At 42.6% G+C, this 14,948-nt stretch overlaps 1 protein-coding gene across 4 annotated transcripts in view; it reads right to left on the bottom strand.

Moving 5' to 3' along the window:
• APP (amyloid beta precursor protein) overlaps nt 1–14,948 on the bottom strand; it is a 364,206-nt gene that overhangs the window by 85,644 nt on the left and 263,614 nt on the right. For all 4 annotated transcript variants that reach the window (XM_074997342.1, XM_074997353.1, XM_074997321.1 and 1 more), the window contains one exon: nt 14,351–14,509. In XM_074997342.1, coding sequence (XP_074853443.1) covers nt 14,351–14,509 — 159 coding nt within the window. The remainder of the gene's footprint in view (nt 1–14,350; nt 14,510–14,948) is intronic.

Raw genomic sequence — 14,948 nt, 5'->3', positions numbered from 1 at the left:
GCCGCCACCGCCCTAGTGGAATAAGCCCTGGGCGTGGCCAGTAAAGGAGTCTTTTTGAGTTCATAGCACATTTTTATGCAGGATACGATGTGCTTCGAGATTCTCTGCGAAGAGAGACCTTCTCCTTTCGATTTGGGAGCGATAGAGACTAGGAGTCTATCCGTTTTCCAGAAGGACTTGGTCCTGTCTATATAGAAGGCTAGCGCCCTCCTCATGTCCAGGAGGTGTAGGCGCGCCTCTTTGTTAGAGTTATGAGGCTTTGGATAAAACGAGAGTAAAACGATAGGTTCGTTAATATGAACTCAGAAGAAACTTTAGGAACAAAGGCTGGATGCAGCCGTATGGTTACCGCCTCCTTGGAAAAAACAGTGCAGGGTGGCGTTGCCATAACTGCTGCAAGCTCGCTCACCCTGCGAGCTGACGTGATTGCGAGAAAAAAGGTAGTCTTTATCGTAAGGAAGCGGAGGGAAACCATGGCCAAAGGCTCGAACGGTGGTCCCGTTATCGCATTAAGCACCAGGTCCAAGTTCCACGAAGGTGGAAGCGGTGTCCAAGGGGGGTATAGGTTTACCAACCCTTTGAGGAACCTGGTAACCATGGGATGGGCGAACACCGTGTGCCCTTCCTCTTCGTGTCTGAACGCCGAAAAGGCGGCAAGGTGGACCTTTAACGAGGATAGTGAGAGTCCTCTCTTGAGGTCCAGTAAATACTCTAATATCACAGGCATAGGCACCGAAAGGGGGGCTAGCTGTTTGGTAGAATACCATGCCGTGAAGCGAGTCCATTTCTGCTTGTAGGTCTTCCTGGTGGAAGTCCTCCTGCTACTTTCTAGGACTTGCTACACTTCCTCCGTACATGTGCTCTCTAGGGAGCTGAGCCGTGGATTAACCACGCTTGTAGTCGCAGGCCTCGGGGGTGTGGATGCACTATGGACCCCTGGGCTTGGGTAAGCAGATCCGGCGCCACCAGAAGGGGCATCGGTGGCCGGTCCGACATGCTCAGGAGTAGGGGGAACCATTGCTGTCGATCCCACGTTGGGACTACTAGGATCATTCGGGCTCCTTCCCTCCTGGCTTTCTTCAAGACTTTGTGGATGAGCACTGTGGGAGGAAAAGCGTAAAGCAGGGGGCCCCTCCAGGAGATCGCGAATGCGTCCCCCAGGGACCCCCGTCCCAGTCCTGCCCTGGAGCAGAATCGTGAGCACTTCTTGTTGTGTTGAGTAGCAAACAGGTCTATCTGGGAAAAACCCCATGCGTGAAAAATCGGTCGTAGCAGATCGGGACGGATCTGCCACTCGTGTGTGAGTGCGAAACGCCTGCTCAGCTGGTCTGCCTTCACATTGTGAGCGCCTGGTAAGTACGAGGCTTTCAAGGTTATATTGTTGGCGATGCACCAGTTCCATAACCGGACTGCTTCCGCACATAAGGCACGGGACTGAGCTCCTCTTTGCCGATTTATATAAAACATGGTGGAGGTATTGTCTGTACTGATCCCGACTACTTTGCCTTGTATACGGTCTCGAAAGTGTCTGCAGGCGTTGAACACTGCTCTGAGCTCCAGTATATTTATGTGCAGTGATCGCTCCGTGGAGGACCACAGCCCTTGCGTCACCTCTTTGCCCATGTGTGCTCCCCACCCTATGAGGGAGGCATCTGTAGTAAGAAAAACCGATATTTGTGGTTGGTGGAAGGGTACCCCTGTAAGCAGGTTCTTGGGGTTTATCCACCATTGCAGGGATTTGCGCACCACTGTTGTGGGTGACACCACCCTGTGAACGGTGTGTGCTGCCGGTTTGTATACGCTCGCCAGCCAGTGCTGCATGCTGCGCATGTGTAACCTGGCGTTCTGTACTACGAATGTTGCTGCTGCCATGTGGCCCAGCAGCTGTAAACACGTCAGAACCGGCACCGTAGGGCTGAAGGTGATGACTTGCACGAGGGAGCTGATGGCCCGAAAGCGAGTCTCTGGTAGATACACTCTCGCTGTAATAGAATTTATGAGTGCCCCTATGAACTCTATGTCCTGTGTGGGGTCTATCTTTGATTTTGGCAGATTGATAACCAGGCCGAGCGAAGAGAACCTGCCTGCTGTGACGCGTATCATGCGTAGTACCACCTCCTTCGAGGCCCCTTTGAGTAGGCAGTCATCCAGATACTGGAATATAAATACCCCCTGTCTGTGCAGGTAGGCTGACACCACTGCCAAGGTCTTGGTGAAGACTCTGGGGGCCGAGTAGAGGCCAAACGGTAGGACCTTGTGGATGACCCCACAGCTTAGGGAAGCAAGATGCCCAGCCACACCCCTTCAACTCAAGGCCACGCCCATTATATCCACTGCCCAACTCCCTGCCCCCACACAATGTGGCCACTGGCCCCCAGCCTATGGAGCTCCAGGGAACCGTCAGGTAGCATGGGTGCAGCTGTCCCTGTCCCTGGAGCTCTGGGGAGGCCAGAAGATGGTGTGAGAACCACCCCTCCCCCCGACCCCAGCCTCCTGAGCTCCAGGGAGCCAGTTGTTGGCATGGATGCCTGGCCCCCAGCCTGCCTTTCCCAACCTTTATCACCCACACAAGCAGGCTGGGGGCAGGTAGCCCGGGGGCCTCCATCAAAACATGGGCAGTGCCTGATGAGGCAGTTTGGGAAAGCATTCCCCCACCTATGATAACAGAGAACCATGGTCAGTGGGTATTTGTGTTACGATAGTAACTTGAGGGCCTGACTGAGATCAGGAACTCAACATGCTAGCGACTGGGCAAAAGTGTAATACGCTCCTACTCACAGTTTATAATCTAGATTTCTGTAAGTGGAAGCAGCAAACAAGGGGAAGCTGAAGAGACAGGAAAATGAACATGTCTTGGCAAAATGAACATCAGTTGTGGCTCGCTTCCTGCCCAGCCCTTCTAAGTGGCTGACATCTTATAGGCATCCTGGAAGAGCTAAATTGTAAAGAGGGATTTGCGGAATTAAAATGATCTCATATCCATCCCACAAAAACTAAGTTTGCAACATGGGCCAAATCCCTGTAGTTCTATCACATGCAACTCCCATTCTCTTCACTGAGAATTACCCACTTTGAAGGGATGCAGAACAGTCCCCACAGCTGGAATGATTATTGTAATGTGGAGGCAGGGATTACTATAGATGTAGGCAGAAAGGGGAAGACGGAATTTCAAATTCAAGTATAAATGAAAATGTTGCTACTGTCTGGTCATTTAAATCTCAAGGTCTGAACTCAGAGTCCATCTGCATAAGAAGAATGCACAGTTACTAGATGAATGAGTCTGCTCGTATTATATTTGTCTTACATTTAGTATTTAATTCGCAGGGTTGTCAATTTCTGAAAAAATACTGGACAAGGTATTTGACAGTTGAAAATTCTGCTTCATTTGTAAAAAAATCTTTTTCTTTTTTATACATTTGTTGCTATACTAATAAAAAAGAAAACAGCTGGAGGCCTCTAAGCAAAGCACATATAAAAACTATTTAAAGCTGCCAGCCAGGACTGCCTGAGCCATACAGAACAATTTTCATTACAGTCCAGTGAGAATAATTGACAAAAATCTATTTTTAAAATAATCTCACTTAACTTTGTAAGAAAGCAACCTGTATTTTGCAAACTGACTTTCCTCATCCACATGCTTGTATTTATCCTGACTGGCCCTTTCAGCTACTCTTATTAATCCAGTAAAAAGAATATGAAAATTACCTCCTGAGCATCAGCACCCAGAATTCCTCAACATTCTGAACAAATCGTTATTTCATATTGTGTAATGCTGATATCAGAACATTAGAAAATCCTGATGAGTTGGCACTGAGACTATACTTCATAAGTTTAAGGGCATGCTTACATTATTTTTATGTTAACAAGAACAATGCGTACATGTGTGCAGACATGCAGATTGAGGTTATCTATATAAGAAACTGTGTAGTGGTATGATAACTTGTGCTTATCAAGCGCTCTTGACTACCTCACCTGCATATTACCTAGTAGGCCATCTTCGACAGAATTTAATTAAGATTTCTAAATGTTCAGCAGATGCCAATACCTGCCTTTTTAAAAAACAAGCATTTAGTCCCCTACTTTGTGTGCCACATGGTTGAGCCTAATTACATGATCACATATTATTTCTCCAATAATATAGGCTACATATTGCATTATTTTCTACAATCATATTTAAAATCTTTTATACTTAAATTAATTGCTGTAATGGTCTAGTATTATATCTTTACAGACTCATTTTTTCTCTGATAAGTTCTAAGATAGGGTTTTTTTAAAACTCATTTGGCTGGCAACCAAATATTATATATTCTTCAATCAACTCAGCAGCACCTTACTTTCTTGGTCCAATTCAGATGATGACACAAGTAACTACAATGTAACTTGGCTGCAAATTTGCCCCATGCCAATTAAATGTGACTTAGTTTGTAGCATGCTGTGCGCAATGCTGGCTATCTAGTTTTCATCGCTGGTTTGTGAATGTCTTTCATTCAGTTTATCCGGCATCTATATTATTATAAAAAACTGAACTTGTGCAGAAGATTGTAGAAGGGGTTTCTATACACTACTATTTAAGAAACAGGTTAGTTACGTGCTGTGAAAAAGTATACAAGGACAAAGTAAAGTTTATAGATATGACCTTGACTGTGTAATTTCCTGACTCAATCATGCAGTTTTAAAACTTCCATAATAGTTTGAAAATTGAAATGGACATACAATGAAAGTCCAGAAAAAGCAGCAAATACTGATGATAACTTAGCAGATGACATCTGTTCCTTTTAGTTACAGTAGTATTGAATCTATCCCCTGCATTGGAGTTACGGGCGGTGTGCTAGTGCCATTGTCTTAGTTTGGACAAGAAGTAGTTTCCTGACCATATTCATTCCATGAATACCCACAGACACCTTTTTCCACTTCCGTGTCCAAGAGTGAAGTGTTAACTCTAATGTCTTGGACAAATTTCAAATTCAGATAAAGAGAATCTATCTAAAATCCCTGCTATAATTTTGCTTGTTCTAAGTTCTCCTGATGTGCAATAGCTGCTGAATTTTTAAAAGAACAGTAATATTGGGTCAGACCAAAGGTCCAACTAGCCCAGTATCTTGTCTTCTGGCAGTGGCCAATGCCACATGCCCCAAGGAGAGTGAACAGAACAGTTAATCAATGTGATCCCGCTCCTGTCATCCACTTTCTTCCCCTGACAAACCGAGGCTAGACACACCATTCCTACCCATGCTGGCTAACAGCCATTGATGGACCTATTCACCATAGAATCATAGAACACTAGAACGGTAAGGAACCTCAAGAGGCCACTGAATCCAGTTTCCTGCTCTCTTGGCTGGACCAAACACCATCTAGATCATCCACGATAGATGTCTATCTAACCAGCTCTTAACTATCTCCAGCAAAGGAGATTCTACAATCTCCCTAGGTAACTTATTCCAGTGTTTAACCACCCTGACAGTAAGGAATTTTTTCCTAATGTCTAATCTAAACCTCCCTTGCTGCAGTTTAAGCCCATTGCTCCTTGCCCCATCCTCAGAGACCAAGGAGAACAATTTTTCTCCCTCTTCCTTGTAACCCTCTTTGAGGTACTTGAAAACTGCTATTATGTCCCCTTTACGCCTTCTCTTTTCTAAACTAAACGAGCCCAGTTCTTTCAGTCTTCCCTCCTAGCTCATGTTCTCTAGACCTTTAATCTTTCTTGTTGATCGTCTCTGGACCTTCTCCAATTTCTCCACATCTTGTTGAAATGCGGTGCCCTAAACTGGACACAATACTCCAACTGAGGCCTAATCAGCACCCAGTAGAGCGGAAGAATGACTTCTCATGTTTTACTCTCAACTCTCTTGCTTATGCATCCCAGAATCATGTTTCCTTTTTTTTGCAACAGCATCACACTCTTCACTCACATTTAGCTTGTTGTTCACTATGACCCTTAATTCCCTTTCTGCAGTACTCCTTCCGAGACAGTCGCTTCCCATTCTATATGTATGAAGCTGATTGTTTCTTCCTAAGTGGAGTACTTTGCATTTGTCCTTATTAAACTTCATTCTGTTTACCTCAGACCATCTCTCCAATTTGTCCAGATCATTTTGGATTATGAGCCTATCCTTCAAAGCAGTTGCAACCTCTCCCAGCTTGGTATCACCTGCAAACTTAATAAGCGTCCTCTTCATGCCACTGCCTAAATCACTGAACAGTGGACTTACCGTATCCTTGGTCTTCCTCTTGCTTCTAATATATTTATAGAATGACTTCTTGTTACCCTTTATGTCTGTAGCTAGTCTGAGCTCATGTTGTGCCTTTGCCTTTCTAATCTTGCCGCTACAGACACACATTGTTTGCTTATATTCATCTTTTGTAACTTCTCCTAATTTCCACTTTTTATATGACTCCTTTTTGATTTTGAGATCATGCAAGATCTGGTTAAAACAAGACGGTCTTTTACCATACTTTTTATCTTTCTTATGCAGCAGTATAGCTTGCTTTTGGGCCCTTAATAATGTCCCTTTGAAAAACTGCCAACACACTGCAGTTGTTTATTCTCTTAGTCTTGCTTCCCATGGAACCTTACCTACCAGCTCTCTGAGTTTATCAAAATTTGCTTTCCTGAAATCCATTGTCTATATTTTGCTGTTCTCCCTTTCATTATTTCTTAGAATCATGAACTCTATGATTTCATGGTCACTTTCTCCCAAGCTGCCTTCCACCTTCAACTTCTCAATGAGTTCCTCCCTATTTGTTTAAATCAAATCTAGAACTGCTCCCTCACCCCCGTAGCTTTTTTCACCTTTTGAAATAAAAAATCACCATCCATGAAGTCCATGGATAGTCTGTGTCTGACTGTGTTTGTTTCCCAACATATATCTGGGTAGTTGAAGTCCTCCATCACCACCATATCCTGTGTTTTGGATAATCTTGTTATTTATTAGAGAAAGTCTTATCCACCTCTTCTACCCGGTGAGGTGGTCTGCAGTAGACCTGTATTGTGATATCAACCTTGTTTTTTATCCCTTTTAACCTAACCCAGAGACTCTCAACAGGTCTGTATTCTGCATCCATCTCCACCTCAATCCAGGTGTGCACTTTTTTGATATATAAGGTAACACCTCTTCCCTGTTTACCCTGCCTATCCTTCCTGAGTAAGCTGTACCCTTCTATACCAATATTCCAATCCATGAATTTATCTAGTTTCTTTCTGAACCCTGTTAAAGTCTTGGTCTTCACAACCACCTCTGGCAAGGAATTCCACAGGCCTATTGCACACTGTGTGAAGAAAAAATTTATTTTTGTTAGGTTTAAACCTGCTACCCATTGATTTCATTTGGTGACACCTCCTCCACACCCCTGCATTCTTATGTTCATTCCAGAAATGGTTGCATTTCAATGGTGGTAGAAGTGACACTTACGTCTAAGGTCAGAAAAGCACTTTGAGACCATTCTTGATGAAACAGCTTTATAAATGTAAGGTATTATGAAGGCACAGTCGCCTTCATAAAAGTGCATTCACGGTTATAGGCAGTCATTTATGAAATATTTCATGAAGCACATGGAAAGCTACAAAGCATAGCCAAATAGAAGTTGTTCCTAGAACATCCTAAATAGAAAAAAGGTCCTTATCTCAACTTTTAACTAATCTTTGCCATACCAGGAAAGCCGTAGTTTGATTTTTATTTTCCAGTTAAGATTGACAGTTTTGTGCCTTTTGCCTATAGGGAATTCTATTAAATTACGTGCTGAGGTTTAGTCCCCCTTTTACTCTCTCATTTATTCCAGCTTTCAGCTTTAGTACCCGAAGGATTCCATTATACTGGAGACCTATGGAAATGATTAACTGGTGGAAGCCTTGCTTTATTTATCACCAACAAGTTAGCAGATGAGAACTCTTGTATTTTCTTCTCGAAAGGCAATTACAATGAAAAGTGTCCCAGTAGTCTCTTTCTTGACCCAGAAACTAGACATTTATCAGAAATTTCAGCTCTGATACAATAGTTGCAAGCAGGTGAGAAATACCGTACAACCCTTAAACACATTATCTTCCTATGCTATTGAACCACCATTTCAACCCCAGCAACTCATGTGTAATGCATCGTGAAACAGCAATTTCATTCAGTCTATGGAAAATGGAAGTTTACTAAATTTAGCCTAGACTGATCTACACATGCTGACTTCCATTTTTCTAGACTAGAATACTGACCACTGAAAACATCAGCAACAGGAACTCCATTAAATCAAGTATGCATACTTGAAAAAAAACAGCTTGTAGGGACACTGCCATGCAAAATTCTGAGTAGCCCATCACTTTGTTCAAACACATTTCTCACACTTGAAACAACAGGCATGCCCAACAATTATTTTCTTTAATCCGTTTGAGTTTGTGTCTCTGTCAGAGAGTCTCTTAGTTCAAGAACTCCTCCTAAATGTTGAGAATTAAGACCAGCCAATTTGGTACGCAGCTTCCTCTTACCCTAACTTAAAGCAAGGTCAGGTTTTGGTTTAAACAGACTTTCACACTGAAATAAGATTTCAAACATCACTAAAACCTGAATTCATTTTCCTTTCACATGGTATTAATTAGGCCTCCATCTGCCACTTACTATTTTAATGAAATGAAGGTAAACCTAGACATGTGGCAGGATTTACATAGCTTTACCATTTTATCTAAAACCCAACATTTCAGAGGAAAATTTTTATGATCATGTTCCTGGCTTTGCTCCATCTCAATGTCAAATAAGAGCAATATTTTGCATGTGTTTTTAATTTTGCAAAACTTTGTGAGTTATGGTTCAAAAAAGCAAAAACCACCATTCTAAATCTTGGACCCATTTAATCCTTTTCTCCAAAAGTCAAGGGAGATATAAAGCTGGGAAGGTTGGATATAAATGGTGGCATTGTGCCTGTGTGTGGTTTAAATAACACTTTTTTTTTAAACTAACAAGCGAGAGAACTGAGTTCTCAAGGCACTGGCAAACTGAGGATTATAACTAACTACACTATACTATCAAGCAAGCCATCTAGGAAGCAAAAGGAGTTTATTTTTATTTACACAAAGACATTTTCAATAGCACCTGGAAAAATGCTGAAAATGATTTCTCAAAGTCTGACCCAGTTTAAAAGCAAAGCTGAAACCCCCTCCTCCTCGCACAAATCCCACAATTGGGCTTTGTGCAAAAACCTTCACAGAAGTGTGTTCAGGTGAGAGGGTCTATGGGCTGGGAAGAACGGCTGCTATCCCTTTCCCAAATCACAGTACTTTGAGAACTGCGTCAGTGCAACTGCAGACACAAAAGTCTCTTCCTGCTTAATCTACTCCCAATTGCCCTTTCCCACAGACACTTTACTGGATAAGGAAAAGACCTGCAGTCAGGGGAGCTGACACCCCTGGGTGGAGGGGTGACTCGGCATCCCTGAGGGGCAGAGCCTTGGATGGAAGTGGCAGGTCCAAAGCAGCCCACCGTTGGTGCTGCCTGGACTGCCCTTCCCCTCAGCGCCATCTGGATCATATTGTCCAGAGCTCTGGTGGCAAAGTAAAGGACCTGGGGCTCTGGCTGCCACTGCTAGTGCTGCAGAAGCAGCAGTGCTGGTTGGGAGCCTGGGACCACTTTGAATTGCTGGGCCCTCAGGCAGCTGCCTACTTCATCCCCACTGTCAGTGGGCCTGCCTGCAGTGGTTAGGGATCAGAGGCTCCTTGAGTATGGCTTCTTCACATGCTCTTGTCTCCCACTGTTATGGCCAAAACCAGCAGCCCACTGTGCAGGGAATATGACTGCCTTCCAAAGTGAGTCAATGTTGCCCTAAAAGCACAAACTATAGTCTCCCTAAAACAACTGACACTCAGTACAGCAATTCAGGACTGTATCCCATTGCTTGTGATTTCCACTTGTACGAAGCATTTCCAAATCAGAACTCTTCAAATCCTCTGTGCACAGTGCACGAGACTGTGAAAAGGAACCCCATAACTTTTTCCTTATATCTCTTTCATGTACCCCTGTGAACCTGAAGGGAAAAGCAAGTTTTTATCCAGGAAGCCAAAGGTAACTGTGCAGATCAAATAGAGAAAGGGGGAGGAAAGGAGGGGAAGCCAATTAAACTCAATGAGCATGTGAAAAATATTATAACATGTGAACAACTATTTGACCAAACCTGCTCAGTAAGAATTATGTCTGTATTTTCCATTTTTATTTATCTGCAAAATGAAGAATTACTGATTATCTAGGCTGTAGTTGCACATTAACACCACCTGCTTTGATCCCTTCTTTCTGTAGTTCGACTGTTGAGCAGTACAAATCAGTGCAATATTTTGATGTTGGAGTTGCAACAGCTGCATTCCATTTCCAAAGGCAACAAAGTACAGAACAGTTCAGCTGTGCAAAGAATTGGAGATGAGCATCAGATCTGAGGTTTTGGACAGCCTGCATGATGTTGCTGTCAGAGGCACTAACTTGCTCAATTTTCTGCTTAGCTTTGTTCTTAAATAGGCCTTGAGCTATGTGACTCCATTTGGCACATTGTCTGTTCTCCTGCATGTTAGGTCACTACACAGAATGGCTATGTAGCTGGGATTGTACCGTCGTGCACAATTACCTCAAAATATTGCAGTTATACAAATCTATATTGAGGGGGGACATAGTAGCGGTTTTCAGGTATCTAAAAGGGTGTCATAAGGAGGAGGGAGAAAACTTGTTCTTCTTGGCCTCGGAGGATAGAACAAGAGGCAACGGGCTTCAACTGCAGCCAAGGAGGTTTAGGTTGGACATTAGGGAAAAGTTCCTAACTGTCAGGGTGGTTGAACACTGGAATAAATTGCCAAGGGAGGTTGTGGAATCTCCATCGCTGGAGATATTTAAGAACAGGTTAGATAAGCGTCTATCAGAGATGCTCTAGACAGTACTTGGTCCTGCCATGAGGGCAGGGGGCTGGACTCAATGACCTCTCAAGGTCTCTTCCAATCCTAGCATTCTATGATTCTGTCCTGCACAAAATAAATACATAATTGAATTCCCTGTGCCTCCAGTCTAAATGATCTTCTCTTTGAAAGTCTTTTTACAGTGAAAAGGGAATTTGTGATATACAAAGGAAAAGTGACAACATGTAATGCTTGTGACTCTCTCATCCATTTGGAAACAATGTGTCATAGCCCTGAAGAAAATTAACCTCCGGGGGGCGGGGGGGGGGGCGGGGGTGGAACAAACAAGCTTTATTACAAATCTGAGCTTGCTTCCCTCTCACAGTGGTGATGTGCTGCTAGCATCTTAATAGAAAGCATTCACAAAATGCTCAACCCTCAGAGTGTGCACCAGGAATTCACATTCTTCTGTGGTGGAACTGCAATGGAACAGAGCCATTTATTTTTTACTTTAAACAAAAATGGTTCTCTGCTGGCTTCCCTGAGAGAAAATGGCTACCTCATTTGGTAAACTAACTCATTAAGCTGCTGGAAATATTTACACTTTATTCCTGTAGTGAGTATATTAGCAAAATAGCAGAATGCTTGGCTTATCATTCAAAGGTGGCATAGAGGAATTCCCTCTAGGCAAGGATTGTTTAGCAAAAATGAAGATTTGCTTCCTTCAGGCCCAAACTCCTTCAATTTACTAGTGACAGATCCCTCAGGAGCACATTCTAGCTCATTGTCATTCCACCATGCTGTCTCCCAAAGACAGATGAGCTTGAATGCAGAGATTTGCAAGAGAATTGATATTTGGATTTTGATGGTATTGCTGTTCATGGGTTTGAATATCAATTCAGCGTTTACATGCCCAGCTTTATCTGATACAGCCTGTTCACCCAGAACTAACCATCCCTCAGCTCTCAGTCATTGTCCAACATTGAAACAAAATAGGCCCTGACACAGCATTCAAAATAGGCTTGCTCTTTTTATGTGAGCTTCACATCCAAATTGATACTGGCAACAAAAAGTAATGAAAATGAGAGGAGGAAAAAAGTAGAGGCAAAGGGTAGCATCGTTAACAAAACTGGCAGGTGAAGTGTTAATTTCAGAGCTGCTGAGCAGAGCCCTGAGCTGTCACTCGATCATGGCAATAGGTTTATGTTTCAGAGCCAGCTCTCTTTAAACAGATCAATTTCTGTATTGTGGAGTTTCTGCTGTGACTAGTTGAGGGTCTTTTTAAGATGCCTCATTAAAACCCCATATCCATGGAGAGATGTGTAAATCCACATTACTCAACACATCAGTTCACAGGTTAACATAGGCTGTCAGTCCCAACCGTCATAGTTTTTTTTTTCTTTTTCCACCCACGCAGGAAAAGATTTAACTGTTTTTGACTTGCAGCTGACCTCAAACGTGCATGTTAGTTACTGTGCTCCCTTGACTAAAATATTTAGTCCTTTTACTGGAGGCTCTCCAATATTTAGGAGTTCATTTACTCCGTACAATCCTCTTGTAAGGCCAACATGTCATCCATACTTTACTGAGAGGAAAACTTTAGCTTAATGATGTTTACTTCCTAAGGCCATGAAATAAATCATGCGAAAAGCCAGTATCAGATTTATCTCAGATTTACCCCATATATCTTTGAGCTGTGAGCTACTGACCACACTATCCCAAAGGAAATACATATTGATCTATAAATTGCTAATCTACCCATTAATTAAGGACGGAATCAAGCTCTTTACTATCCTTATGGTACAATTCAGAGCCCACAACATGTAACACCTTACTCTTAACATATGGTTACAAGAGACTTTGTACCATCCACTACTATACCACAGACTGCATTTTTTTTTTCATCCCATCAAAATGAATCAGCAATCCCAGGATTCAAAACATATAGCAGGGATCAACTCTTTCCACATTCATCCAGAATGCACTGGAGGTACACTCCAAACCTTCACCAGGGAGGCCTGAAATTCCCCTTTTGATACAGGGTGAAAGATGAAGCCAGACTGTAGGAGCCTACAAAAGATGGCAGCATTGTCAATGAAACGGGAGATTTCTGTTTTCCTTTTATGCCAGGTAATAGGCACCGCAATGTTTGTGCAGGATAAACAAGTGTATCACAGTATCGGAAGAGAGAAGCTGAGCTAAAACTAAAGAAGAAATATTAGCTGGTTAATTAAAAACAAAACAAAAACAACCCACCAACCAATCTACTTCCCTGAACCTTAGCATTTTCCAATTCCCTGATTTTGAGAATGGGTTTTCACCTGTAACCCAAGTTTTCCTCATTTTAAAAATAGTTATTATAGCTACAAATAGTCATGTTATTCATTTAGTTGAAAGACTTGTTTGTAGGAATTTTTGTTTACTGCCTTGTGTCATACAATGCACAGTCTTAGAACGTGGAAGTCTAGCTTTTGTATCTTCCCCACACCTGTGGTTAAGTAGCAACCATCTCTCTCACAATCCAGCTGACAAGCAGTTTTCCTTCTAAAAGGCAATTTTTCCCCTGCAAAGCAGATTTTCGTCCATAAAGGAAACCATCCTACTCAAGTGACATCAGAGAGAAGTTCTCTGACACAGTCTATTCTGATGACTAAGAAAGGTTAAACTTCTTACTTCAGCTCAACTCCTGGTCATCACCATCAACGTTCTAGCATATCAGAGAACTGTTTAAGACCATAAGGATGTGTGTCAGTGATAGGAATGTTTGTTTCAAAATCTCAGTAGCCATGTATTTCTTTCTTTTGCTGCTGAATCTCTCTCTTCTGAGTCTATGCAACTCGTGCAGTTGGACTTAAAATCTTGTCAGGCCCCTCAGGCTTTTTCCATCTAAAATAAGCACCAGTAAAATATAAAATGATTGACTATTTTCCACAAACTGAGTGGGCTCATTTTCCTCTCGGAATTACAGGCCTACTATTTTTGGACTAAGTTTAGACATTACAAATATGGATTCATTAAAAATTCTAACCACCCACATCCGTAAAATGGTGTTTATATCACAATTAGCAACACTGTAAGGCATATCTACTGTATTCCAGGTTCTGTTCTGGAGCTGAAGTCAATGCTCAACAACCCTCAACAAAGGGCTCTACCCTGCACCATTCCAATATTTAAGCACACAAAAATAGAAAGGGCATCTTAAGTCTTACCGTTTACACAGCATATGGTAACACTTGAATATTAACTCTGAGATTTGTGGGTGATTTCAACTTCTGAAGCTCTTTTACTTTTTATATCAGGTGCCTAAACACAAATTAAGGAGCATAACATTTGGGACCCAGGTTTGAAAATTTTGTGTGACATCTTCAGTGAATCTCTCAAGAGGGAAAAAGAAAACATTATTTTGTGCTTTTATAGAGTGGAATTGTACTTTGGAGTGTTCCCTTTTCTAGGCTATGAAATGTGATTATACAGAGCAAGTGAACTTTGTGGTATTCTGCTTACTCTTGGCGGGATGGCTTGCAGGGCTGTGATATAGTTCTCCAGAGCAATGCGGCGACGGTCATTCAGCATGGCTTCCACCCTGGCCATGTGAGTCTCCACTAGCTGCTGTCTCTCATTTGCTGCTTCTTGTTCCAGTGATTCCACTTTCTCCTGGAAATGCTGCATGTTTAATATTTAAAAAACAACAGTTAAAGAGCTCAGGAGGATCAGGATTAGCACCTTTTGCACAGCACATTAATTTCCTTTTCTACAACTGAAAATCCTCCTCTAACTAATGGAGGTGACCAGGGTTCCAACCTCTATGTTTTTCCATCTGTGGGCAGAATAAATTATGTGCGGATGTGCATCACCAATAGAGCCATACGATGCCCACTCTGGGCAGCTGTGGATACCCTACTGACCACTTGAATCTCTCCTGGGTGGCTGCCCAAACACTCAATTTACAGGGAACACCGGAGGTGACCTACCTTCTACAAAAGCCAAATATATTACTCTGATGTGTCCTTTTTGCATGCACACTCTGTTAGCTTAAAACAGGAGCTGCAGGTGCTCAGCACATTTGATCACCTGGCCCTATTAACCAATCAAGTATTTTTGC

The sequence above is a fragment of the Carettochelys insculpta genome, chromosome 1 (assembly GCF_033958435.1).
Source record: "Carettochelys insculpta isolate YL-2023 chromosome 1, ASM3395843v1, whole genome shotgun sequence".
NCBI classification, from domain to species: domain Eukaryota; kingdom Metazoa; phylum Chordata; order Testudines; family Carettochelyidae; genus Carettochelys; species Carettochelys insculpta.
The sequence above is the reverse complement of the archived record's forward strand: the minus strand, read 5'-3'. Positions and strand labels throughout refer to the sequence as shown.